Consider the following 27,184-nt stretch of genomic DNA (forward strand, 5'->3'; position numbering starts at 1 on the left):
AGCTGAAAAAAATCATAGGAACTCCTTTATTTTGACAGGAAAATATAGCAAAGTATATCGTTTACATGTAGCGCGTCAATTCTGCATGTATGTAAGACTCTCTCGCTCTCTCTGCTCTCATCAAAGCGACGGCGAGTGGTCGCCTTTACAGTAGAGTTTACGGTACATCAAACACAGGTATGCTGTGCATACAACTCTGAAGCGCTCAGTCAGAGAGTGTTCGGCGAGTGAACATATATCTGAGCTAAACTTATACTTATCCTCCAACTCAATCACTGGCGCGTAAAATCTGATAATTTATTAGCCATTGGCTAATATAAGACATCATTAAGTCGCCCAGAGTGAAGATCTAGGCACATATGCGAGTGATTTACTTGCAATGTAGAGGGTTATACAAAAAATTGTCCTTGCTCTTCCAAGCCTTTCAATTGGGGTAAGCAGGTGTTTGTTGTCAACCGTTCAGAAGATGTGAAGAAAGTGTGGGAATCTGTAATAAAGCATCCCTCACACGGCTCCAGGGGGGTTAATAATGGCCCTCTGTAGTGAATCCTCCGTTCTGCTGACTGTTGGGAACCTGTTGGGGCCTTTTTATCTTCGTTTTTTGAAGACATTATTACATATTGGTGTCATTGGTTATCACACAGAATTGATGATTGTATTATTTTTTTACACAAAACTATTTTATTTGAGTATTATTATTAGTATTATTTATAATAGTATTAATAATGAGTATTAAAAGTATTAGTAATAAGTTTTTTTTTTGATTTTTGTTACCCATTTATTTGCCCCCATTATAAAAAATGAATTTATAATTTATTTATTTATTTATTTAAAATATTTATTTATAATATATAATAGTATTTTTTTTGGAAGAATTCATTATAACTTCATTGCTGTATTCTTTTCATATCCTTGCTATTAATGATAGTGTATTTCCCTTCAGGTGATCTGTGAGGTTTTGTAATATTATGGATGCAGGTTAGAAACAGACAACTTTGAGCCTTACATGGTGGACACTTTGACTTACAAAACTGTTAAAAAAGCATACAGGCAGTTTACATACAAAAATAAATCTGCTCAACTATGGTCACAGCACCATGTTGACAATTCATGAAATTGATACTGATACTGATATTGTTTTCATTCCTGGCCTTCATATGGGGCCTTTGAAACATCTTTTGCTGATCATTCCTGACACCAGCAGTCTTAAGGCTATGCTCTCTTTTTGTGCACACAGGCTTCACAGCAGAAACAGCCCCTAAAGTTGGCCATTCCAAACTACAACGGAGAGCTCTTAGGTAAGAGCCTTATTTTTATGTTATACTTTTGTAGAATTTTTATTTAACTTAGGATTTGAGTGTTTTTATAAGCTCAGTGTAAAAGATCCACACCAACAGAAATTCACTCTTTTTAAATATCTTGTATAAGGCTTGAACAAATTTAATAGGACCTACATTGTGTACCTCCAAATGTATTCATGTTATTGGATGTTCGTTTTTAATAATGATAAAAAATATTCTCCCAACTAATTATTTTAGTCCTGTATGGTGCTGTTACATTATTTGCTGTTAGGAAAATATTTCTTAACCTTACTCTTACAAAAAAATTCCAGTTGTGGAAAATGATAATTGTATGTGAAGATATTGCATTTCACATTTTTTGGATGGAACTGTGTGATTTCTGCCAAGATTCTGATCCTTTTTTAGGTGCTGCTTCAACAAAAGCAGGCAGTTCTGAGGCCTCTTGTTTCTGTTATAAACATTATATGCAAAATATATTGAAATTTAATGCTGGTTTCTTTTTCTGTCCAGCTTCCAGAAAGAGTTCTTGTTTGAGGAGAAAGACGAGGGACTCAACAAAGATTTAGATGTCAGTCTGCTGAGAAATACACCCAAGGGTAATTACAATATACATCAACACTTCAGCTCTGTGGTTCTTTATCTTGCCTATCATATACTAGTAAGTATTTAAATCACTACTCCAGAAACCACGAGTTCTGTCACAAACTACAAAATTCAGTTAACTTCTGCACTTTTCTAATTGAGGTGTGTTAGCTTAATGGTTAAGTATCTTAATACGAAGGTAGCAGGTTTAATCCCAAGGAGGATTTGAACATTGAATGATCACTGGCTCTTAAGTGCACTCAATTTTAGGGTGTCTGTCCCTGATATAGTCACATGAGGCATTCTGTATTAACATTAGATGACAACAGTCTGCTAAAATGGTAAAGTATGTAATGCTAGCCATGGTACATTGATCAAAATTTCACAGGTTGCTTCAAGACTGTATGTTCTTTTAATTAGCACTGTCTGCTTCCTGGACACGTGGGGGTTATTGGGTTGGGGGGATGGGATGCTGATGACCTATATTTGGTTTGCTGGGGGCCACCTGTTGTTGGATAAGTTGGCTTGCTTTACTGGTCCTGAAAATGTGACGACATGTGTAGGGATGGGAACTGAAAACCGGTTCTTATTCAGAACCGGTTTTGTTCTTTGAAAAGAACAACCGGAACCGTAAGCAATTTCTACGTTTCGGTTCCGAAAACGGTTCTGGTGCAACACGTGACCAAGCGCTGTGAGCAGCCTTGCGCCGGGTGTTCTGAATATTCAGCCTTTCCCATAAAGCAGCGGTTCTCAATTGCAGTCCTCGCGCCGCACTGCTCTGCACATTTTTTACGTTTCTCTTAGCGCTTCAGATTTGTTCTGTTCAAACTTAAGTGCATTAAAGTGCGCAAGACGTGAATATAAATTGTATTGATTTACAGAGGTATATGATGTCAGAGTTGTCCATGTTTAAAGATGCTGCACAGCATAAATCAGTGAATGAATGTTTCGATGTGAGGTAAACTTCAACAGATTTCCCCTGCTCAGGGAGTAGGGTGCAATGAACAATTGAAACACAGTTCATGCACGGAGTTCATTTCCAACGAGCTGATTATCTGAATCAGGTGTGTTAACAAAGAGAAACGTGCAAAATATGCAGAGCAGTGTGGTGCGAGGACTGGAATTGAGAACCGCTGCCGTAAAGGATGTCACGAACTGAATAACAGACACGCCTCCCTGCCTCTTTAATTACTGAGCACATTGATTCCAATGATGCGCATTCCACAAACTCGTTTCGCTGTCCCGTCTTTAATTGCCGAACACATTGTTTCCCATGACTGTATGTGCACTCGCGCCTTTGATAACTGTGCACATCGTTTTGTCTGACTGTACATATAACGGCAGCGCACTGCACCTGCCGCCACTAAATTGCATTATATTTGTCCCAAAATGTCATTAATATACATACTGGCTTCAGGTTGGACCACTAAATAAATAGACTGCTATTGTTATGCAAGTATGAGGGTTAGATTATTTAGTGTAACAGGTCATTTCAAAAGTGATAACGTGATAGAAAATATTTATTTTAATGCACTTTAAATGTTTAAAAATGTGGAAACCACTCATTGTATCACACCATCTCCTGACTGCATTATTATTTGTAAAATAGGGACTTTAAGTTTAACCGTTTATATTTCATTAATTTAGGGAAATTAACAAGTGTCTCAAGTGTCTGGCCAACAAGCTTATTCCTGCTTGAAAAGCAAAACGTTATTGATAGTGTAAAAAACATCAACTTTGAAACACATGCTAATTGATGGACTAGCATTACTCAACATTACTTACTACCTTCCAGCAACGCTACATTCAGTGAAGGTAAAATAGTAAAAAACATAGTTCATTTAAATGAAACCAGAAGCCGAACCAGAAAATTTCAAAAAATACCCCACCCTACTTCTGTACACTGTAATATATGTTGAATTTTGACATAGCCAACCTTTAAATTAAGTTGACAGTAAGTAAAAAACAGTATTGAGCATTGAGTAGTTGAGTATTGTGCATTTTTCCTCACCACTAATTTCTTAATAATTGTTTAATGATTTTAATGGAACCGGAATCAGAACTGGAACCGTTAGGTGGAACCGGAACCGGAAAATTTCTAACGATTCCCAACCCTAATTATGTGTGAAAGAGAGTGCCAAGATACTTTGTAAAATTGTTTGTAATGTAAGCCAGTCCAGAAAATGAGTAAACATGATTTTGTGAATTTTATAAATGTTTTTTTTTTTTTTTTAATTGAAGCACTTTTATTGCTTTAAAAAAAATCGAACATTTGTCAGTGCATGTTCCTGGTCTTATTGTGAACTATTTATAGTGCTTAATTCAAAAGATACATTTGTCTTTTAGTTTGTCTGTTGAATTTTTAATCAAAATGTAATAACATTGTTCCTCTTAAATGATCGTCCTTGTCCTCTGATGCCACACAGACTATTTGATATTTACTCTATAGCCAAATAACCATTTAGACATTTGTTTCAAGACACTCGCATTTGATTTGGCCCCATTCTAGCACATAACACCCACTTTTCACATATAATTAATTTCTGATGGATGAAGTTCACATTGTTTTCCCTTGTTTGTTTGTGTGTGTGTTTTGTAAATTTGCTGATAACAGTAGGAATTCTCCTTTCTGAAAAACTTATGACAGGTGTTAGTCTTGGCTAAAAACTTGACATGACATGACCTGAACACTCATGCGGTGTTACTTAAAATATATCAAAGTTGCTGATAAATTAATAAAATTAACTTATTTATAGAATTAATTAAGCTAAGCAAGTAAGACACACTTGACCTTACTTAAGGACCTTAAAAATCTTAATTAGCATTTCCACAAATTAAGGACGACACGATCTTGGATCAGAAATTGGAGAAGAAAGTCTCAAATCCATAAAGACATGGCATATTAAATGTTGCATGCACTGCAAATTTTTTTTTTTCTGGTTGTTTTCCAATACACATATCTAAACATTCTTGAATCAAGATTTAATGAGTTTATGCTTCAAACAAGAACAAACATTTGTCAGTTGGGTATGAACTTGTTTTCCCTTTGAAAATTAAGTAGATTTTTCCTGGGCAGATATTTGTTAATGTTTTAATCCTAAACACTTCATTAAGATACATTTTTCATAAAACAAGATTTCTTATTTTGTCATTTTTCTTTTCAAGTTACAGTAAATGCATCGTATTTAAGAAACTTTACACATTTGCATTGGAAAATGAGACGAAAATGCTGATGAATGTACAGTAAAAGTTATTTCCATATACTAGTGGTTAGTAGCAGATATATTCAAACCTTGAATGAATACATAAAAAAAAAAAGAATTAAAATAATGGAGATTTGTTTGTTAGAAGTTTTTTCAAACTTGAAATTGTTGCCACTAAAAGACATTTATGTACATTTAAAGACTATTTTGACGTATTTTGTTATTACATTTTTGACTTAAATTTTCTTCCCTTGGTCTTAAAAGGTCTTGCCTTCATAAAACCTGCAGAAACCCTGTTACTTGACTACATGTAACAGAAAATCCTGCCCTGAGACAATGAAACTGCCCTGTCTCTTCATTGCATTGTCCAGCTCTTAGCTTTGAATCACAGAGAGACCAGGCAGAGTAAGCATTGTTAGAAACAAGTTTGCTGTGTGTACACATTAGCCCATGATCAATCTTCTCTCAATCACTTCACTGGTCTCCTGGTGACTGGACACAGTTGAGTGTCATATTTCCATGTTTACAGCTGAACCAACATTCACTGAGGATGCACCAATGATTTGGCTAACTTCTGTGGAAACGTATACTGCCTTGCTCCTAGCTAATGTCAGACGACTTAAGTGTAAGCAGCTTTTGTTGACTCTTGTCTACTTGACTATTATTGGAATTGTGTCACTGTAACAACATGGCAGTGCCCTTAGTGACACAGGAAGCAAAAATATATAAGGATCACGAAGGATATAGATTATTTTTAGAAAACAAATCCAAGGGGTTGGGGATTGGCATTTTTAAAATGCCTGGATTAGTGTTTTTATAGTGTTTAGTGTTTTGATATGCTTACCACTCATTACTGTAGGAAAATGTTAATAATGCCAAAGAGCTCTCAGAATTGAACAGGTTTATGATGCTGCTGGAGACAATATGCCTCTGAGGGTTAGTGTTATCCATCAGATACTTCCTGAAACATGACTTGGTATTAAACATCAGAAAAGCCAAACTATGTAAAGATTAGGTTGTCTTTGTGTGGTGCGTGCTATCCAACTAGTTATATTTGAAGAGTTTGTTTCCAAAACGCAATAAATCCACTTAGATTGATAGATTTTTAGTAAAAATTATTTTATTTTTTTACCAAGAAAGTGGCAAGATGCCACTATTTTCTGTTTCAAACTTTCACGTAGCATTTTTAGGTTATAATAACATAACATTTTAATCCAGGTTTTGATTTTCAATGATGTTTAAAATGTTATAATTTTTTTTCCCCAAAATGCAATGAATCCATGACAATAAATCATTTTTTTCTCTACGCAATATCACATTAATTAATCGAATTTGACATCTAATGAACGTGATACAGCTTAGCTTGTCACTGATCTACGGCTCTGTGTATTAAATGTCGCTCCATCTGAAAGCCAGTGATGGAGATTTACCGGTACTATTAATAACAGAACTGGCTTTACTAACGAGATGCGAATTGGCAATTGCATGTGATTTATCATGCAGCCCTTGTTTGTTGATCACAAAGTACAAAGTAGAGGAATAAAACTAAGATGCTGTATGTATTCAAAGCGATGGTGCGCTGTGATTGATTGTTATTGTCTAGAGTGCATATATTGGTGCGCTGTGATTGGTTAACCGGATGTATCGCATTCTGCAAAAAAGGGAGATTAGCACTTGTTGTTGTTTGAGAAAAAAAAAGTGTGAAAACATGACCTAATAACTTGAATAATGCGTATATTGTATTTTGCATAAAATTTTAAATTGACTTTTCAATTATGACCAGAAACCAGTGCCGCATTAAGAACTCAATGGGCCCCGGGGCTATGAGTTAATGCAGGGCCCCCCCCCACCACTTTAGGTCACCAACTATAGAGAGAGAGAAAACCCCCCCGCATTTTTCTAAAACACTGCTGAAGTTGTTTACATAAAAATAATCTAGAATCATTCAGAATAACAGTTGCCAATTCCTTTACAATATACAATAAAAAAATACCTTACCTTAAAATATTTTTTTCCTGCTTTTGCGGATGGAACAAAGGCACATAAGAAATCGACCTGCTTGAAAAACTTAAAGCACTGAATAATATTATATTGTATAAAGTAATCAAATATACAATACATAATTTTCACTATAAATTCAACATTCATTCTTATTTATTTTACAAAAGTGATTCAGTCAACGGCAGTAAATTACTTTCTTCCTGATGTTTGATTAACATTATTGACACAAATGGCGACAGCAGTTTTATTAGCACTAAATTAATTCTCTCCCACTGCTTACTGTGCCTGAGCAGTTTTAAATAATTTGTATCTAAACCACAATGCTTAAAACATGTTTAAAGGGGGGGTGAAATGCTATTTCATGCATACTGAGTTTTTAACACTGTTAAAGAGTTGGATTCCCATGCTAAACATGGACAAAGTTTCAAAAATTAAGTTGTACGTTTGAAGGAGTATTAGTCTGTTCCAAAAATACTACTTCCGGTTTGTCACAAGTTTCGGAAAGTTTTTTTCGAGTATGGCTCTGTGTGACGTTAGATGGAGCGGAATTTCCTTATATGGGTCCTAAGGGCACTTCTGCCGGAAGAGCGCGCGCTCCCGTATAGCAGAGCACTGAGAGCACAACAGACTTCACTGATCAGAGCGAGAGCATCGCGAAAAGTCACAAAAGAAGTGTGTTTTTGGTTGCCAGGGCAAGACAACCCTGCACAGATTACCAAAAGAGAAACAGCATTAAGGGACCAGTGGATGGAGTTTATTTTTACAGAGCATCAACGGAGTTGTGCAAGTGTTTGTGTTTGTTCCCTGCATTTCGAAGATGCTTGTTTTACAAACAAGGCCCAGTTTGACGACGGATTTGAACATCGTTTATTTCTTAAGGATAATGCAGTCCCAACGAAAAAGGGTCACGATCGTGTTGGAATCGCAGGCGGTGAGTAAAACTGCTTCAAATATCTCTGTGTTGTTAACTTAGCTATCGGCGCGTAAGCACATCAAGTAAACAACATGCGATGTTGTTATCAAACTGCACTTTCCACATGTACAGCTTAAAAAAAAAAAAGACGACAAAGTGGAACTTAGTCATTTTCCAAAACCGCTAAGCAAATATATACAGTTTCAGTACATACCACATAGAGACTGATTGCTGATGCTGCTCTTATTCAATTTCAGCCTCTGGATCTGATTCTGGATCATAAATATACGCTGAATCTGACTGTTAGTCGTGGTTTGTTTTGGTTGGTTTTGTCCTCACGGTGTCACAGCTTCCAGACGCGCTCAACCCCCAAAGCCTACTGGCGCTCGTGATTCTTTAGCTCCGCCCACACGTCACGCCTCCAGCCACTCGTGTTTTTCAGGGAAAAATCGGTACAGACTATCTTTCTCTAATGAATATAATAAAACTAAAGACTTTTTGGAGTTATGAAGGATGCAGTACTACTCTATAGGTACTCAAGATTAACAGGATATTGAGTGAAAACGAGCATTTCACCCCCCCTTTAAATGATAAACTTACATCATGATGGTGCTGCACAACTGACATATTATATACCAGATATATTATCGCCAGCCCTTTAGGTGAATATAGAGTTTGATCAAACACAAAAAGCAATATCATACATCCATCAAGTTAATAATCAAACTTACCGGAAAATTGTGGGGGTGGAGGATGATGCTGTATCTTTATCTGCTCCAGCATGTGCCCAGCCCACTTGCTGTTCCACAATGTCTCCGTGATCATCAGCTTTAGTAAAATAACCCGATAGCTTGGGGATTTTTCTGAGTAGCTCATGTTTCCTCTGCTGTTAATTGATTGATGCATATATTCTAATAAGGCGCTGCCCACGGGGTTTGACCTGACCAATCATAACGCCGAATACGCAATTTTGTCCGACAACAAAGCAGTCAGTAGATTAACGTCGGTGGACTTGAACTTGAAATGTTTAAATTATTTAAATGACAATATTTGAAAGTTGAGACTTTGTTTCATATCAACAGTAAGCTGCTTTGAGCTCTCTCTTGTATGTCGGCACGTAATTTTTCACTGCGTGAGTGAGAATATGATGTGCGTGACTCGTGAGATTGGCTTGTCACACAGTAACTAACCGAGGCATGTCTTTGTGAACAGTCACTATAATATTAATGATGATTCCATGATAATTCATGGAATATAAGGCAAAGCGCCACTAAATAACAGGGCTAATTTGTGGAGGTTGTGGTAAGGCTTTTGTAATCAGATGGCTAGTAGTAGTCAATCTGCTTCACAGCCAATCACGGGCCCCCTCCTTGCTCGGGCCCCGGGGCTTTAGCCCCGCCTAGCCCTATTGTTAATGCGGCCCATGCCAGAAATGATACTGATTTTGGCAGAAACTTTTTTTATTTTTTGCGTTTATCATGTTTTGAGTAAGATTATAACTAATCCAGTATACTATATACTGTATGTTTCAGTATTTGTAATGGTTTTTATGGATTTACTTAATCTTCTCTGTCTCAGTCTTTTACCAGTCCATTCTCAGTTTGCCTTTCTTTTTCTCTTTTTTTAGTCTCAGAATTAAGGAAACGTTTTGAGAGTATAAGCTCGAGTCAGAGTTGGGACATGAACAGGTGAGAAATTAAATCATTCTCAAAGCACACACAGCCAAAGTTCAGTTAATGTCCCAAACCTTTGAATGGTACTGTATAAACATAACCAAAAATATCAAATATATGGAAAAGTAATTTATAAACATAAAGTATGTTTCATTAACAAATGCCCCCCCCCCCTCCCAGAAAAAAAAATTAAGCCCTTTAATAAATCCCTGTACCACTCCTGTTTATAGGAAAGAGCGAATTTCAAGACGTCTGGAGGGAATCGATAGTGACATTCTCCAAAATCTCCCAGGCTGTGATGGTCTAGTTACCAATCGATTGCTAGAGGAGGACACTCCGAGATATACCCGTGCAGCAGACTCTTCTGACCCCTGTACAGGAGAGAAATGTGCTTAATATTTTTATACTTGGAATCATACTTTGAATTATATTTTCACTCGCTTATAACATTAATGGGAAGTAGTCTGCAATGAGAAATAATTTGCATTATACATCTGTATATTATGCAGTGCATATCAGCACACACAACGTTCAGTTTGATTTGATAAGCTAGTGGTTGGTTACTTGTTTAAAGTTTAGAGAAATTGATTGTGTAATGCATTGTCTGTCTTTCTCTTGTTGTAGTTTCTGTCCAGCACTATGGCAAAAATGACTGCCCAAATCTGCACAGTGCAGAGGTTCAGTCCAGAACCCACACAGTTCAACCGGAGTCTGCCTACAGAGCTGGCTCTGGTCAAGTGGCAGAGCTGGACTCTAAAGCCGAAAGGATTGCACGCTACAAGGCAGAACGGCGTCGCCAGCTAGCAGAGCGCTATGGCATCTCTCTGGATCAGGAGACAGAGACTGACTACACTTCTCGTTACTCCAGAACCTCCAGAGAGCCCGATGGCTCAGACCATCAACACAAGTCAAAGGTAGAAGGAGGAGATGGGGTGGACCATAATGCTCTCACCCCCAGCCATCATGTTGATAGTGGCAGCTCACATATTCACAGTGATCCAGAGTCCATCTCCAAACGCGAGAGGATGATGAATCTGGAGAACCAGAGGAGGGCACAGGAGCGGGATAGATTGCATGGAGGTGGAGGGGTTGCACTTGACCCATCTGCATATATGGATGTATCTGGGTCTGCCGGGGTCCCAGGGAAGGAACCTGGAGCAATGGGGGTTCCCAGCTCACCTAATGCAGGCCAAAGGGCCATGATGCCAGCTCCCAAACATGGAGCATCTCCTGGTGATCTGTTTATTGAGCAGCAGGCTCACAACATCCTCCAAAAACATGGGTGAGTCTTCTCAACATGATAGATGTTTCTTTGTTTGTTTCTCTATCTTACAGTCACCAAGTAGTATTAGTATCGTAATTTGCTTCAGTTACTCTTTCCTTTCTTGGAAAGAATATTGGCTGGTATTCCCCTCAATCTGTCTTTCACAGGAATTTCCCCCCCCAAAAAAGCCATCAATTTGCAGGGTTTGGCTTGCATGCAGTTAGGAGTGTTTCAACAGCTCCCTAAACATAGGTGGCTCTGTTCAGTTTGACACATTATGCATTAGCATTGAGCTTTTACTGTCCTTCGGTAGTTGTTTCTTTATGTCATGGGTCAGTGCATTGTGTGATGCATTGGAATGAAAGCATTTCAAATTAAGCCAAATTTTGCAACAAAACTTTCCAGCAGCATTAAAAATCCCAACATCAAGCCAATCCAAAATATGACAAATTAATATGATAAAGAATGATATTCAGGAAATACCCAGAGCACATTCATAATGTCATCATAAAGTTTGATTGGTTAATGAATATGAACTAATGAGGACTTTGCATTTAAAACCCTGTTCCCAACAGACCAAGCTCAATTTTCATAATTTATTTGAGTCCATACTTTCTTTTTAGGAACATAGTTTCTGTCGTTTTTCCTAAAAAAAAAATTCTCCCCCTCTTTCTATGCATAAACATTAAACCGTTGAGTGGTTCACTCTCTTGGGCATTTCTCAACTAATTTTGCTCCTCTAGCCAGTCAACAAACCAGTGGTCACTTCAGACTGATGCAGAAGGAGACACCCTATCTCCAATCAACTGGCCTTCCAGGTATCATGTGTTTGGGATTTATGGGTGTGTTCGACACCCTACACTTAACAGTGGTCCCGCCTAACCTCATGGCCCTATCTCAAACCATCTCCAGTCCTGTCCTATAAACGTCCTTGCTGGTATGTGAGGAAAGAATGACTATGACAGGAGTCTTGTGTTTTCTAGTGAAGTCTGGTTGTTCCACTTTGCAAATGACTGTATATAGGTTCTAGGGGCGTGTGATATTATTAACAAAATAAACTTGAGATTTTTCAATAACAATAATTAAACAATAGTTTTTTTGTGCTGGTACCTTGGTAAAACGTCAGTCAGTGGCAGCAAGTCTGTGCGGTCTCAAAAAGTGCCTGCACGCGGACACGGTTGCTCGGCTGTCAACAGCGCATGCTCGAGGTGAATGATGAGACAGAAGTGGGACTGCTTTTCCAGCTTATCTGCTTTCTGAAAGATGTGCGGATGAGGCGGTGTGTGACGGAACAAAACACGTAATGTGAAGTATACCAGGGGCGGGCCTTAAAGCAGCCTCCTTAACAGATACCTAAAATGCAACAATTTTGCATTTGAATGTGGATTTTAATTTTAAATTGGACGAATATTCGATTTTTTTTTTTGTCAGCCCTATTTCTTACTATGTTTCCTACTTAAGTGATCATGTTAGCAATCTAGTTTTGCAAATAGCTAATAAAGTTTTCAGGTTGTTTTTGAACCAGCAAGGTAAGGGCTCAGGGTGTTGTTTTGAGATGGGCCTAACATTTCAGTAACAAAATGGCCATCCTCGCAAACATTTCTACCACCCATCCCATCCACACTATTAATGAGTGTTGTGGGTTTGAATTGGAATCAATCATTTAAACCTGGATTTTTACCATTAACTATTGTTAATATATACTAGGCACAGTTCACTGTCCAGTGTGTATGGTTTATCCCTATATGGTGGTTATCGTCCTCATATTGTATTTCAGTACCTGATTGAATCAGTCGTGACTTGTTTGTAGTACTGTGGTGGATGAGAAAATTGTTGAACTGTGAGTCACCAAACCCAATAAAAATGTAAAATCATTTGGTCTTCATTAGCGCAATATGCCAAATGGAGAGTATAATAACTTGATTAGTCATGCAAAACACCAGAGCCAAGTTCGCTGGGAAACAATGATATTCCCTTTTTGCATCTTTTCCCCCCACTCTCTGCTTTTGCCCCATTCTATCACACTTTTTATTAACACAGATTATACTAGTGTAATGTGTTATTTTATAATGTGGACTTATTAATGTGAATTTGACAAACCCAATGTCAATAGAAGAGATGTGTAAAGAGAAATGGAGAAGGATGGGCTCTCCCCCTCAGAAGTATTTGCAGCATATTTGCACAATCATAACCTTCTAAAAAAGTACAAAAAATACAGTTTCCGTTTGTTACAGTGATCAAGTCTGAGATGTAGATGATTTTTGAGTGTGTTCAACTGCCATAAATTTGCATATAAAGACAACATCAAATTGTAATCATAATAATACCTTTTATTTTCGCCTTTCAAGACACTCAATGACACTGTACAATAAAAAAAAGCATTATAACAACACATTAAACAAGCAAATCATTAAAAGCAATTATAAACAAATATGTTTTTATCTGAGCTTTAAAAGGGGAAATTTAATCCAGCTGGTGAATGTGTAAAGGGGAAGAGATCCATAGCTTCGGTGTTGCACAACTAAAAGCCCTACCACCAAAGGAACTCATCTTGAAGTTTCAAACAGACAATAAATGTGCAGAAGATGATCTCAAAGAGTGCAAAGGAGTGTACAAATGGAGAAGATCTGAAAGATAATGAGGAGCCAATTTATGAAGAGCTTTGTGTGTAAGAAGTAACATTTTGTAATGTACACGATAATGAACAGGAAGCCAATGCAACTTAAGAAGAATAGGAGTTATGTGAAAGTACATGAATGGGAAACTATCCTAGCTGCTGAATTCTGAATTAACTTTAATCGATGAAGGAGTTTTTCAGCAATGCCAAATAAAAGAGAATTACAATAATCAATCTGGGATGTAACCAATGCATGAATAAGCACTTCTTTACTATGTTGAGAGAGTGAAGAATGAAGACTAGAAATGTTGCGTAAATGGAAAAAATGCAAAACGTGAAATATTACTAATTTGAGAGCCAAACGAAACCATCCAGTGTAACCCCAAGACTTTTCACCTGGGTAGAAAAATTGAACAATTATCAATGAACAAGGTAATGGATTGAGCTTTAGATAAGACAGATCTAGAACCCACAAGGAGGGCTTCTGTCTTATTGGTATTTAAGTTAAAAAAATTATTAGTCATCCAGATGTCCAGAGAAATTTAGTAAGGTCAGGAGGGGAATGAGAAACATTTAAGTCTTGTAGAATTATGCACTTGTCTCATCAGTGTAAAAATGGAAATTAATACCATAGGAACTAAAAATAAGAGTAGAATATAAATGATGAATAAAAGCGGACCCAACACTGACCCCTGTGGAACACCATGAGTAATTGAGACAGGGTCTGAACATGTATTCTTAATCTGCACTAACTGTTTTCTATTACTGAAGATGAAAACCGAAGAAGCGCATTATCTATTCCTATGCAAGCCAGCCACATATGATAAAATGTATTATATTTAAATATGTGATCTTGGTCTTATCAATAAACCTTTGTGTTTATATTTGCATTTACTTCATAGCCAAAAAGATTTCAACCGCTTTTTTTTTTCTTCACAAATGACATCTCAAACATAGATTTAGCTGCATTTTGTTACAGATGTTTTTCTATTGTACCCTTACAAATACAGTCCACTTAGAGGTGGTTAAAAACAGTTCAGATGACTCAATTACAGAGTGCAGAGCATGGTTTCAGTTAAACAGGGGTCCAGAGGAGCATAACGGAGTGCATTTTTCCATATGTGAAACTCAAGTGTGAGTGTATTGATGGGTAGCCATAAAGCTTGGGTCAGGAGAAACCGCTTTTATCAGCTAGAGCAGTGTGGGATAGAACTCATAAAAGGGTAATGTTTAGAGGATGGTTGAGTTGTTTGCTAACTTCTGTTATGGCTCTCAGGCTCAGCTGATGGAAATCAAGCATTAACATAGGTGAACTGTTGGAAAAGAAGATAGAGACGCACAGAGATCTTTTAAAAGCTTTATAGGAAGTTTTCTTTGTCCCTTTACTGGTAGAGCACTGACTGCATGAGGTTTTGGATGAGAGTCTTTTGCCTCCCCCTGCTGAGAGCTTTGATTCTGCTGACCTAAACCTAAAGATCCAGTCATCACAAGCTAAACTAGTTTTATCAGCAAACTTCTCTTACCCAGCATGTAATGAAATGCTGTGTAGTGTGAAATTAGCTGGGTGTTTAGATGCCCTTAGCTACAAATTTATATGGTAATATATAAGGAAGAAACTGCATTTATGTATCAAAATGGTTTGAGGCTTTTTCTACAGTTCACAAATAAGCTTATTTGGAATTTGCAAAGATGAATCTCTTGGCTTTTCAGTCATTTGTCATCTGAAGCAGGGCTTTTCAAACTTGTGTCTGTGGAACCCCAGGAGGCTGTAAGGTAGTTGGGGGCCACGGTTAAAGGAAGAAAAATATATTTTATTTTAAACATTTTATTTCTCTTCAGATTTATACATTCTACACTGCAGATATTTTTCAAATAATTGTTTAATTATTTATTTTGGCTTAATATTAATATAAATAATATACAATTAAATAAAAGCTAATTATTAAATTTTGACCACATGTATTTAACATGTCTTAATTTTTACATTTAGTATTTTTCACCACACAGCATAAATGACTCGTACATTAAACAATAGCTGCCTGTATTTTTCCTTTGCATTCCTGCTTTTAGATTTTTTCCAAATATCACAGTTGTTGTGATTTACTGCTTGAAAGTGAAAAAAAAAAGTGAAAAAAAAAAGTGACGTGACATACAGCCAAGTATGGTGACCAGTGTTGGGAACGTTACTTTAAAAAAGTAATTAGTTATAGTTACTCACTACTTGTTCCAAAAAGTAACTGAGTTAGTAACTGAATTACTCTATAATAAAAGTAAATTGTTACCAGGGAAAGTAACTATTTGCGTTACTGTAAAAAAAAAAAAAAAAAAAAAAAAACAAGTTGCTACATGTCAGAGAATTTGTACTTTCTTTTTTTTTTTTTTGCAGTTTTTACAAGTCAGTTGAAATTTAGAGTTTTATCCTGCACTTCAAGCATTATCTTTGTAAGAAAAGTGTTTTTGGCCACTAGCTTTGCGTGTCACACATTACATGTACACATTACATGCACGTTCTTGCCTTTGACCACAATGAATTTGAAGTAATGCTTATATCTTCACCTTGAAAATGCCAACTTTTCATCGGATTGCTCCTGACTCGCCATTTCTGTGTGTGTGTGTGTTTGGCGCCACTGGCACAGCCGCGTGTGCCGGCATGTGTGTATAAACACTGGCTCTGATTGGCTACCATGAAACACATGACTCTGCCTTAGCCAATCACAACTGCTTATCTCGTTTTTAACCCACCTGCTCATTCGCTGTGTGTAAGCCAGGGGTCCGTTCGGATTGCATATTATTAAATCAATGCATAGTAACGCACCGCATTTAACGTTCAGTAACGTTAACAGCGTTGTAACGACGGGAAAAGTAATTAATTAGATTACCCCGTTACTGAAAAAATAACGTCGTTACCTAAACGCCGTTATTCCAAACACTGATGGTGACCCATACTCAGAATTCGTGCTCCTGCATTTAACCCATCCAAAGTGCACACACACACAGCAGTGAACACACACCGGGAGCAGTGGGCAGCCATTTATACTACGGCGCCCGGGAAGCAGTTGGGGGTTCAGCGCCTTGCTCAAGGGCACCTAAGTCATGGTATTGGCGGCCCGAGATTCGAACCCACAACCTTATGGTTAGGCGTCATACTCTCTAACCACTAGGCCACAACTTCCCCATGACTTGATTTTGTTACCGTAAGCACAACACTTTTTCACATGGTTCTCATTATTCCAACCACTGAAAACATAAACTTTGATACACACTGTAAGTTTCTCACTGTTTTTATTTTATTCCAAACACTGTCAAAGTTTTTTAACCACATTCTAATAAGCACAAACCATACTGAGATGCTTCCACTGGTTCTGTGGCTTGGGTTGTTTTGGTTGGATCAGAATTTCTTGCTTGCACTCACTTCCAGGACCATGAAACAGTTCTGTTTTATTTTATTCTTTTGCAGAGTTATCTAATTTAATTCTCCATAACCAACCCTTTTTTTCTTCTTCTGAAGAATCCGAGTTAGGGAGAGACTGGCCCATGACGAGCCATTTCACAGGGGTCAAACAGCAGAGGAAACTGCATACAACCAGTTTCTTCAATCATACCCTCGATATCACCCTCACAATCAGAACTTCCCTGATGCTTCAGCCAAACAGCGGCTGACCTACCCTGGACAGGAGGAACGCCATGACCTGGGTGGCCAAAGCTACTTCTCTATGGGCAGCGAATCCGGTTCCAGGCATAAACAAGAGATTCAAGAAGTGCTTCAACAGGATGTGAGGATGGGGGGGCTCCTGCAGAGCAAGTCAGTTTTACCTTCTGAAATTTGGCGGAAAGAACAGAGCACTATAGACCCATGCCGAGGAAGAACTGAAAATGTAGAGGTAAACCCAGGCATCAGTCGGAACAGGAAGGAGGATGTTGCAAATGACCCCAGAGGGTGGCGTGGAGGTCAGTCAAGGCAGGAAGTTTACACAGAGCATGTGTCCCGACTTCAGGCCACAGAGTCTATGCAAGCAAGTGCTCAAATAACTCATAAAAGGGCTGACACTAGCTGCTATGCTCCAGTTCAGACCTCCAGTGGGAGATCTATGCCAAATTCATCCAAACCTCTGGATGCTGGAAATGTCCAACAGAATGCCATTCAGAACCCAATCAGAGAGTCTGCCCCTCTGGAGAAAGTACCTAATGGTGATCACCCATCCCATGATGCAAGGGTTTCAGTTGCCCAACTCTGTCACACCTACCTGGAAAGTGTTGCGAGTCCTCGGAAAGCCAAACTGTAGGTGGTGGTACATTATCAGTATGTGTCGTATTACTCACATTGACATCTAACATTGTCGATTAACATGGTTAATCAAAATCTCGTCTAATGTAACTGCTTGGAGAATGAACTGTAAGAAAAGACTCTATGATCTTACAGAGGAATCGCTCATACAAAGTTGACCAGCAGATTTTAATGCTCCATTCCTTTAGTCATCATGCTGCTCAAGTGCTCACCATAATTAACCATTTCTACCATTTCTGTCTTTTTTCTTTCCTTGGCTTGGCAGCTTTGTGTTTCTAAATACAATTATGGATGTATTTATGCTAGTTGTGCTGACAGAATAATTCTTAACATTTTTTATGTTTGTAGGGTTTTCATTAGTTCGTTTAACCCACTTATATTCCTCCAGCATTAGCATTTTGCTCTTTCTCTCATGCCTGTGCGCCTGCCATTCTTCAATGCAGCCTTGTTCAGTCATGCTTTGTGACATAATAGGGCAGAAGATGTGCCTCCAGATACACAAGCCCCCTGGAGAAGCGAGAGAGTCAAAGATCGCTCATCTCGTCGCCCTTTGCGGTATATCTGTCCAACTGACAGTAGAATTGCATCTGAGAGGTTTAGAATGCAGCCTATCAATTCAACTGAGCACAAACAGTCGGACCGGTAGGACTTTTGAGTAGTTTTATGCACGGAATTGTAGAGTTATCCTATGTAAATTTAAAATAACACTTGATGTACACTCGATGATAAACTCAGAAAACTAAAACCAGATTGGTTCTAAATAAACTTTTTTTAATTAACTTTTTTTAACTGCACTTTATTTATGCACTAATTGCTTAGTAAAGTTAGCCTTTGGCTCTCTAAATAATGCTACATTTTACTCATTAACACACGGTTTAATGTTTTCATGTGTAGTAGATTCTAATCCAGAGGTTTGGTCAGTGGTTTTTATGAAAGGCTCTGTCATTTTTTTCGCCCTCTTCTATTTCTGTGCCGAAATATATAATTCTGTCTAACGCTGTGGATAAAGCAGTTATGATTGTGTTTTCCGCACTTTCCCACTAGTCGCTTTGTGTATTTTCCTGATTCTCCTTTTCCTAAATATGCTGCTGCATTTGTCTGCTTGCACTATTGCCATTTTTTTTCCAAGTCAGCTGGATGAACTAATCCTTTTCCAATCCTAAACAATTTAATGTTTCATTGTAACTGTTTTATAAGACTTAACTTTTGTTTCCTTTTCTTTAGGTCTCGTCTAGGCACTGAACCACCAAGTCATGAGGGTAAGTCTGAGATTTGTTTTGATAAACTACACAATCTGTATCATCACTTGAGGTTTAGGATAACATGCCTTTCTATTGTTTCATTTAAAAATAAAAAGTCAGCTAATTTTAGTTGTTGTCTGACTTGCGTATAAAAACTTTGTGGTGGGGCAAAGCTTATTTCCTTAGGAAAAGCCTATGGAGACATGGCATTGTGACTTCAGGCAGAGGTAGTTGACTGTGCAGTTTGGCTGAGTGTCCATGATTACTCCAGAGAGCAACAGACCTACTTTTTTGCATCTCTGGAGGGCTAGTAAAGCTAGTACTGCTTTGCTTTAATAGTCCTACTGTATGTTTAAGCAATGCCAATTTGCATTGAAATGTTTTTGTGTTGAAGCAAACAGTCTGTAAGATGTTTTACAAATGTTTAATGTAATTTTTATATATATATAACAAGGCTGCATTTATTTGATCAAAAAATACAGTAAACATTATTATAGTTAAATATTATTACAATTACATTTTTAATAATTATTTTAATTTGTGGATTTTAAAATGTAATTAATTCCATTTGATGGTAAAGCTGCTGAGTTTTCAGCAGTCAATATTCCAGTCTTCAGTGTCAAATGATCATTCAGAAATCACTTTAATATGCTGATTTGGGATGAAAACAATTGTCACTTAATATTATTTTAGATCAACATATAATACATTTTAAGGACGTCTTCAAAGAACTGCATTTATTTGGAAAGAAAGTATTTTGTAACATTTTAAATGTCTTAACTGTAATTTTTTTTATCAGTCTTAAGTGTCCTTGCTGAATAAAACTTGCTGAATTAATGCTGACCCTAAGATTTTCAACAGTTGTGTATTACTTGAAAGTTCTACCTTGAGGAAGAATGAAAAGAAAATAATTTTATTTGATATTTTATATAAACCATTCATTGTACTACTGGTGTGAACGCATAGTATAAGATAAACTCAAAGACCATTTACATTACAGAAAGTGGGTGATATTATAAGACCCCTTTAAAGGGATAGTTCATCCCAAAATTAAAATTCTATCAGTTGCTCACCCTTTTGTCATGTCAAACCCATAAAACTTTGGTTTATCTTCTAAACTTAATAATTTAAACTTAATTACGCATGAATCTTTTACGTTTTGGTTACCTGACCTTTCAGTGGATGGGTAGAAATGTCTTAAGTTTCATTTAAAATAACTTAATTTGTATTTTGAAGATTAACCCAAATCCTTTGGGTTTGAAGCAACATGTGGGTGAGTAAATGGTCACAGGTTTTCCTTTACGGGTGAACTGTCCCTTTAAGTGTTGTTTAACTCATGCTACACTTTGTATCAGAGCAGATCTTAATATGATATGTTGCTTTTGGTAGATGTAAAGCATTTGTTTTCCACTGCTGTGTCTTTCTTAAGGTTAACCTGTGTGAGTAAAGAAGCAGAAATTTGCTTGTGTAATCTTTTTAACATGTGTTAAGCATCGTGTTTGTCCTCTGAAAGCCTTGGGATTTCATGAAATGGTTCTCATGAGAAAAGTTTCTGACTCATTCTTTTTTTTCTTTCTCTTCTTCCTGTGTTTTTCCAGTAGATGAAGAGAAGCTGGATGAGAGAGCAAAGCTGAGTGTAGCCGCCAAGCGCTCTCTCTTCAGGGTATGTGGTGCTTGAGTGTGTCTTTGCTCCTGTTCCAAACCCCGAAAGTGAGCTGCTTCTCCTTCTGTTGTCTATAAAGAGAGCATCGCAACCAAATATTACTGGCTCTTTGCTGGCTACATCCCTGAGGTCATTTATGCAAACCACACAAAATACCCCTTACATGAAACCAGCATAAGAAATTGTGACCAACAGCACAATGGAAACCTGATCAAAAGGAAAAACATCTGATATCTTGAACATGCTAGTAAAGTCAAATGCAGTATGTTAATGTTTTGATATAGTTTTTTTGAAGTTATTGAGTTTTTCTGTTCTGCAGGAGCTCGAGAAGACTTCAGATGGTTCTGTTTTGAAGGCATTGAGCCGTAACCCTGCTGTTGAACGGAGGCTGAGGAGAGGGCAGGATCGATCGCGCACTCAGCCGGTCACCTCGGAGGAAGTGGTCATTGCTGCTACGTAAGTTCTATAGTATGTGACATGTTGAGTAATTCAGGTTGAGGTAACAAAAATCCCCCAAATGTTTACATTTGTTATTTCCATCATGTGCATCAACATGAATATTTAAAAGATTTGGCAAGATAAACTACTGTTCACTGGTGGGTCTGTAACATTATTATTTTTTTTTTTTTGAAAGTCTCTTATGCACTTTATTTCATTTGTTGTTTGAAAAAATATTACAATTTGAATTAACTGGTTTCTATTTTAATATATTGTAAAATGTTTATTCTAGACATTACTCCAGTTTTTAGAGCCACGTGGTCCTTTAGAAATCATTCAAATATGCTTATTTCATGCTCAAGAAACGTTGTGTTCAAAACAGTTAGGACTTAAAGAACAGCATTTTTTTTCCAAGTAGAAATCTTTTGTAATAGTATAAAAGTCTTTATGGTCACATTTGGTCAATGTATCAGTCAGCAAATGAATATGGCTTCAGAACCGCTCGCAGTATGTACATTCCTCTCAATGCTATTTTTCCTTTTTCCTATCCCTTTGTTTTCTTTCATGTGGTGTATGTAGCTATGTTCTGTTTTCTTCCTTTTTTTCTGTCTCTCTGTTTCATTCCTCTTGCTCTTTGTGGTTTAAAGTGTCCCTGGCCATTTGTCACAGTCCGTGACTTTACAAACCTCTGTAACACAAGTTCCTAGTTCTACTCTAGTCAGCAGCTCTGTGACCAAATACAGGTACCTAGGACACTCATACAAACACTCCCATGAGCGTGTGTGCATAATACAGGCATAGTCACCTTTATCAATACTAATGTTTGTCACTGAGAGCTCGCATGTTCACAGATGTCTTTACAAAAAAGTCTCAATTTCTTTTGATTTGTGTATCATGAGAAAAGCACTCACCAGATGTTTTGTAAAATATAATTAAAGTTTTAAATATTAAAATAGGGAACGATTAAATATTTTAACATCCAGTCTTCAGTGTCACATGATCCTTCAGAAATCATTTTAATATGCACATTTGGTTTTCAAGAAACCTTTCTTATCATCAGTGTTGAAAACAGTTGTGCAGCTTAATTTTCTTTTGAATATTCATTCATTTTGTTGAATTATTTTCCAAACATCTCACTGTTCCCATACTATTTAATGGTAAGTTATAAAATGTATATTTATATCCCTGAAAAAATAAAAATAAAAACCGTTTTCACTCAATTGCAAAGAAACAGGAAGTAACATTGAATTAAACATGCAATTTTGAAGTAGAAAAAAAAAAAATTCCTGTAAAGCCTACTCCAATAAACTTTGTTTTATTTACAACTTTGAAAAATCAAATTAAGAACCAGCTCCCTCTTGTGGTATTTTCAGGCCAATACAGATCATTATTTTACATTAAGTACTCTTAGAATTAAGAGTGAAGATTTCAAAAGCACCCCCACAATTTCTTGACTACAAATGAACTTATCCTGATCATCACTGACTTGTGTTGAGCTATTATATATGTTAAGCGTATTGATATGACAATTATATTGGCTTACTGAATTTGTGTACATAAAGGGGATGTTATTAATGTTTCCTTAGGTCATGAAATGGAAATGGTTAATAATAAAAAAAATGGGTTTGAAATACTTGTGGAAGTGTAACCCATTGCTGGGAGGGATTTGAGTCATGCCACTTTTGTGTGTGTGTGTGTTTTTTTTTTTTTTTTTGCTTCAGCAGCAGTTTGTTGAGCATATAACTTACATGACATGTTTATCTGCAAATGCTACTATAATCTGAATGAACAACACATTCTTGCCCAAATGTTCCTTTATGTGGTTATGTTTACGCTGCTTTATTCATACTGTTACATGAATCACGATTGCTTGTATATTCTATGCATGCACGTGTGATTAATCCAAATTTATGCAAGTAGTTAAATACCCAATGTAATTCTTTATTGTTATAATAACTATATTTGATACAGTCATGCAGCCCAGCCTTACAGGTGATATAATGAAATTAATATGAAATGCATTAAGTGCTCCTGAACAGTATGGTGTTGATGTGTCCTACAGCTTGCAGGCATCATCTCAGCAGAACTCCATGGTGAGGGAGCAGGCCAGAGAGGTTCGGCTGGCTCAGGGGACAGTGGAGACGGATCAAGCTCGCCAAGCATCTCCAGCGGAGGTTATTCAGGAGGAGCCAGACCTTTCCACGCTCAGTCTGGCAGAGAAGATGGCACTCTTCAACCGCCTGGCACAGCCGACCAGCCTTGGCCCTCGGGCCAGAGGAGACACTAGGTCTCGTAGGAGTAATGCACGCTACCAGACTCAGCCAATTACACTAGGAGAAGTTGAACAGGTATGTACCTTGTCTCTCTCTTCATTACACAATTAGACCATGCTTATAAATGCCACAGTTGAGAGCTGTATCAGTTTAGTACATTAATCATCATGTCATGAATCATGCCTGGCCATTAAATTAAGCTCATATGGGTGTGATCTTTGGGTGTGCACATGCTTTTGGCTATATAGTGTATTTCAGTTAAATACTGGAGGACAAGAGAAAAGACTAAAACAATGAAGCTATAAAGGAAGTCAGACAGAAATCGGGGGATAAGAAGTCACAGGCTGATCCTGGAGTTGCACATATTCTGAGTCGGTGCTGTTTTTAAATACTTACTTAGCAGCCATTAAAAAGTATGTTCTGTAGTGTATATAGTATTAATGTGTGTAGTGTGGTTGAAAACGGATGCACTAAATTCGTAATTCGAAACCAAACTTTTTTTTTATTTTTTTATTGTATTTAAGTCAACACCCAAAAGTTGTTCAGTTAATCTGTAATGACTTAACATTTATGAATTGTGTCGTTGGACTTTAATAGGTCTACTATTATTTTGGAAATTGTCATAAGGATTTTAAGAATATTATGATTTATATGTTTGCTCATATTGGCTATTCTTACTGTGTACCCAGCTTTAAGTTTGTTGGGCATATGTTGAAGTATTACACCCACAATATTACTCTATATTACACACACAGATTGACACGACTGATGGTTTAAAGCAGTTTGTCTCTAATGCAGGATGATTCTGAGATGTTTGACGAGGAATCTGAGTTCTCAGAGCTTCTGAGTGATCTGGAACATGTGAGGATCCTCTATAGAACCGTATAAGATTTAATAGGAACCAAGGTTTTACTCTGCCTGCAGTAAAACCATTGTCCCATGTCTTAGAAGCAGTTGTCCTAATGCTTCAGCATATATGTCCATATATGCCAGTAGGCTGAATTTAGGTGTTTCTTTTAAGCATCTTGCTTAGATGATTTTACAGTCCCAAAGAAGGCTTGGAGGTAAATGCTTCTGTATGTGAATGTAGTTCCAGTTTGCTGGAAGCTCAAGTACAAGCTTTGCAGTCTTTATGTGCTTTTGAAATTGAGTTGAGAAATGTTAACAGATACAATGTTTTGTCTGTTTATTGTGTTTTATGTGTAAACATCATTAGTGCTGGGTTAATGTGCAAAGAAATTTGCTATAGTGTGTTTTGCATTCTTTGATTACAGAATGACGAAGCATGGAAAAATTGATATTTATATAATGGATATATAAGGATATTTTGCCCAAGCTGTCAAACTAATGTCATCAGGAAAGAATTCCATTTCAGAGTGGAAGCAAATGTTCAGATTTTGATTAAAGGCTACCAAGACAAAAAATTTAATTTGCAGATCAATTTGCACGGATTAATTGTTCACATCAAGACTTGCGATGTGCACTATTAAAGTAAATAGTCCATTTTGATTTCATGCAGACTTTAAGCTGACATTGTGATTCCTCCCTTTATTGTACTTAAGTATGAAAAGTATTTTTTTAATCTTAAAGGGTCATGAAACCCCCCGTTTCAGCACTGGTTAGTTCTCACCACGGTAAAAAAAAAAATGCTAAAAAAATAAAACCGTTATGCTCACCAAGTGAATGAATTACGTTTGTGCCAAACTCTTATTACAAAGCAAAACCAAACATTATTCTTCGATCCAAGAACGTTTCTCTCAGTTAATTTGCGCAATGTCATCTCACTGTTTGAAATGTCTGTCATAGCAAATCAACATGCTGTTGTGAATAATTAAGCGAAGAACATTCAGTCTCATTACTAATTTAATAGACACCGACATGTCATCGATGTACTATAGTCCATTTCCACGTCACAAATTGTGATGTCAACACAATGTCCCCTAAAATGGCTCGTTTAAACATGCCTCCACATGTCTACGTCATGAAGGAAGATTCTTGGTTGTGCATGCACTTGTTTGCATGTGAGCAAAAGTGTTTTTTAGAAATCTAAATTGCGAACGCCAGACCACTGATTTGTCAAACCTGCTTTCCTGCAGTCTCTGTTCTTCTGATTTCTGCCTATTTTGTAGTAGGCAATGAATGGCTTTGTGAACGGATTTATTATTGGCTTATTTGATGATTGCTTCTCAGCTACAGGAAATGCAGTCAGCCTCTGATTAGTCAGCATGATTGACATGTCTGCTGATGAACAGTTGATGAATGTGCTGTTTTTTTCTGCCCGTGCTGACTTGATTTTTGTTCTCATCCCTCTCTCTTTAACCAATGTACCGTCATGCTCTTATCTTTCTCTTTCTCATACTCTTCACTCTCAAATCTTCAGTCTTTGCCTTTCTACTTAAACTCTTCTATCCTTCTCTTTTATTGTCCTCTTGTAGCTGCAGCCTGCGGGTGGAGCTCGTTTTGCATCCACCTCTTCGTCGGCCCTGAGATCCTCAACCGTTTCCACTGAACATGCTGGTGACATCCACCTGACTATGCCTAATGTATCTGGCCCTGCCTACTATGAGCAGAACTTCTCCCCACCTCACCACCCTCAACCTGCCCAGGAGATCCAGACACATCAGAGTCCAGATTTGTCCCCGGTGGCCCAAGGAGAAATGCTGGTATTAACCACAGGGAAGAAGCATCTCCCCACTCCAGTGAGCAAGAAACAGACACCACATGCTCAACCAGCCAGAGACTGGGAGGAGCATAAAGGGCACAGTGAGGCTCCGGTGACCCCTCAAAACCTTTCACAAACAGATGGAGAGCTCAAGTCAAAGGCAGTCATGTCAGGTAGAGAAATATGGATTATGTGTTCCTTTTGTTTTCTAAGTGCTCTCTAGTCCTTGACAAATTTCTGTACTACAAGGTAATATTTTTTAACAAATTTTTCTTTTTTTTTCTTTTCTTTTTTTTTCTTTTTTTTTTTCTTTTGTCCTTTTCCTATTTTTCCTTCAGTTAATATGGCAAGATGCTATTTGTGAGAACAATGCAAATTTACTTATATAATTAGACATGTACAGTGATACATGTACAGGTTGGTAACATCATTCAATACATTTACTATTTGGGGAACTAGATAGAAGCAGTTGTTAATTCAGTTGTAATTACATTTTTCTCACTAAGCAGCAAATCAGAATATTATGATGATATCTGAAGGATCATGTGACACTGAAGACTGGAGTAATGATGCTAAAAAAAAAGCTTTAAAATCACATGACTAAATTACATTTTGAAATATATTCAAATAGAAAGCAGTTATTTTTAATAGTAAAAATATTGTATAATATTACTGCTTTTGCTGTAATTTGGATCAAATAAATGCAGGCTTGGTGAACAGAAAATAATTCTTTAAAAAACATGAAAAATCTTACTGTTAAAAAAATGTTTGACTGGTTGTGTGTGTGTGTGAAAAAAAAAATTATAGAGAGAGAGAGAGATAGATATAGATTAACCCATTTAATTAACTGTAAAGTGTAAACAGTACGGTGCTCCGTAAGAAAGGTTTTTATTTATAAAGTTCTAAAACCTTACTCATTGATATTTTAGTGCACTTTCTGTAAATATGGAAAAAATAAAGGGTCTCAATTAAATATGTGCAGTTTCGCATGATTAGTGCAAATTGTCACATGACCAGAGCAGGCTAGTAAAGTGTCTTAGCATGATCTTTAGGGTGTCTATTATTAAT

General features: G+C 37.1%; 1 protein-coding gene across 23 annotated transcripts in view; it reads left to right on the forward strand.

The window, feature by feature from the left end:
* LOC113056115 (supervillin-like) overlaps window positions 1-27,184 on the forward strand; it is an 87,840-nt gene that overhangs the window by 37,293 nt on the left and 23,363 nt on the right. For 10 of the 23 annotated variants that reach the window (XR_003277662.1, XM_026222628.1, XM_026222629.1 and 7 more), the window contains exons 2-16: window positions 1,238-1,298; window positions 1,812-1,897; window positions 9,628-9,688; window positions 9,904-10,061; window positions 10,298-10,955; window positions 11,681-11,755; window positions 17,063-17,833; window positions 18,314-18,481; window positions 19,064-19,098; window positions 20,679-20,743; window positions 21,063-21,199; window positions 21,829-21,924; window positions 23,244-23,529; window positions 24,253-24,315; window positions 25,890-26,289. Coding sequence is in view for 22 of the 23 variants with exons in the window: in XM_026222615.1 (XP_026078400.1) it covers window positions 1,238-1,298; window positions 1,812-1,897; window positions 9,628-9,688; window positions 9,904-10,061; window positions 10,298-10,955; window positions 11,681-11,755; window positions 17,063-17,833; window positions 18,314-18,481; window positions 19,064-19,098; window positions 20,679-20,743; window positions 21,063-21,199; window positions 21,829-21,924; window positions 23,244-23,529; window positions 24,253-24,315; window positions 25,890-26,289 (3,120 nt within the window). In the remaining variant the exon portion in view is untranslated. The remainder of the gene's footprint in view (window positions 1-1,237; window positions 1,299-1,811; window positions 1,898-9,627; window positions 9,689-9,903; window positions 10,062-10,297; window positions 10,956-11,680; window positions 11,756-17,062; window positions 17,834-18,313; window positions 18,482-19,063; window positions 19,099-20,678; window positions 20,744-21,062; window positions 21,200-21,828; window positions 21,925-23,243; window positions 23,530-24,252; window positions 24,316-25,889; window positions 26,290-27,184) is intronic. The other 13 variants (XM_026222616.1, XM_026222635.1, XM_026222622.1 and 10 more) reach the window with 9 other exon arrangements.

Source organism: Carassius auratus, chromosome 37 (genome assembly GCF_003368295.1).
Source record: "Carassius auratus strain Wakin chromosome 37, ASM336829v1, whole genome shotgun sequence".
Taxonomy (NCBI): domain Eukaryota; kingdom Metazoa; phylum Chordata; class Actinopteri; order Cypriniformes; family Cyprinidae; genus Carassius; species Carassius auratus.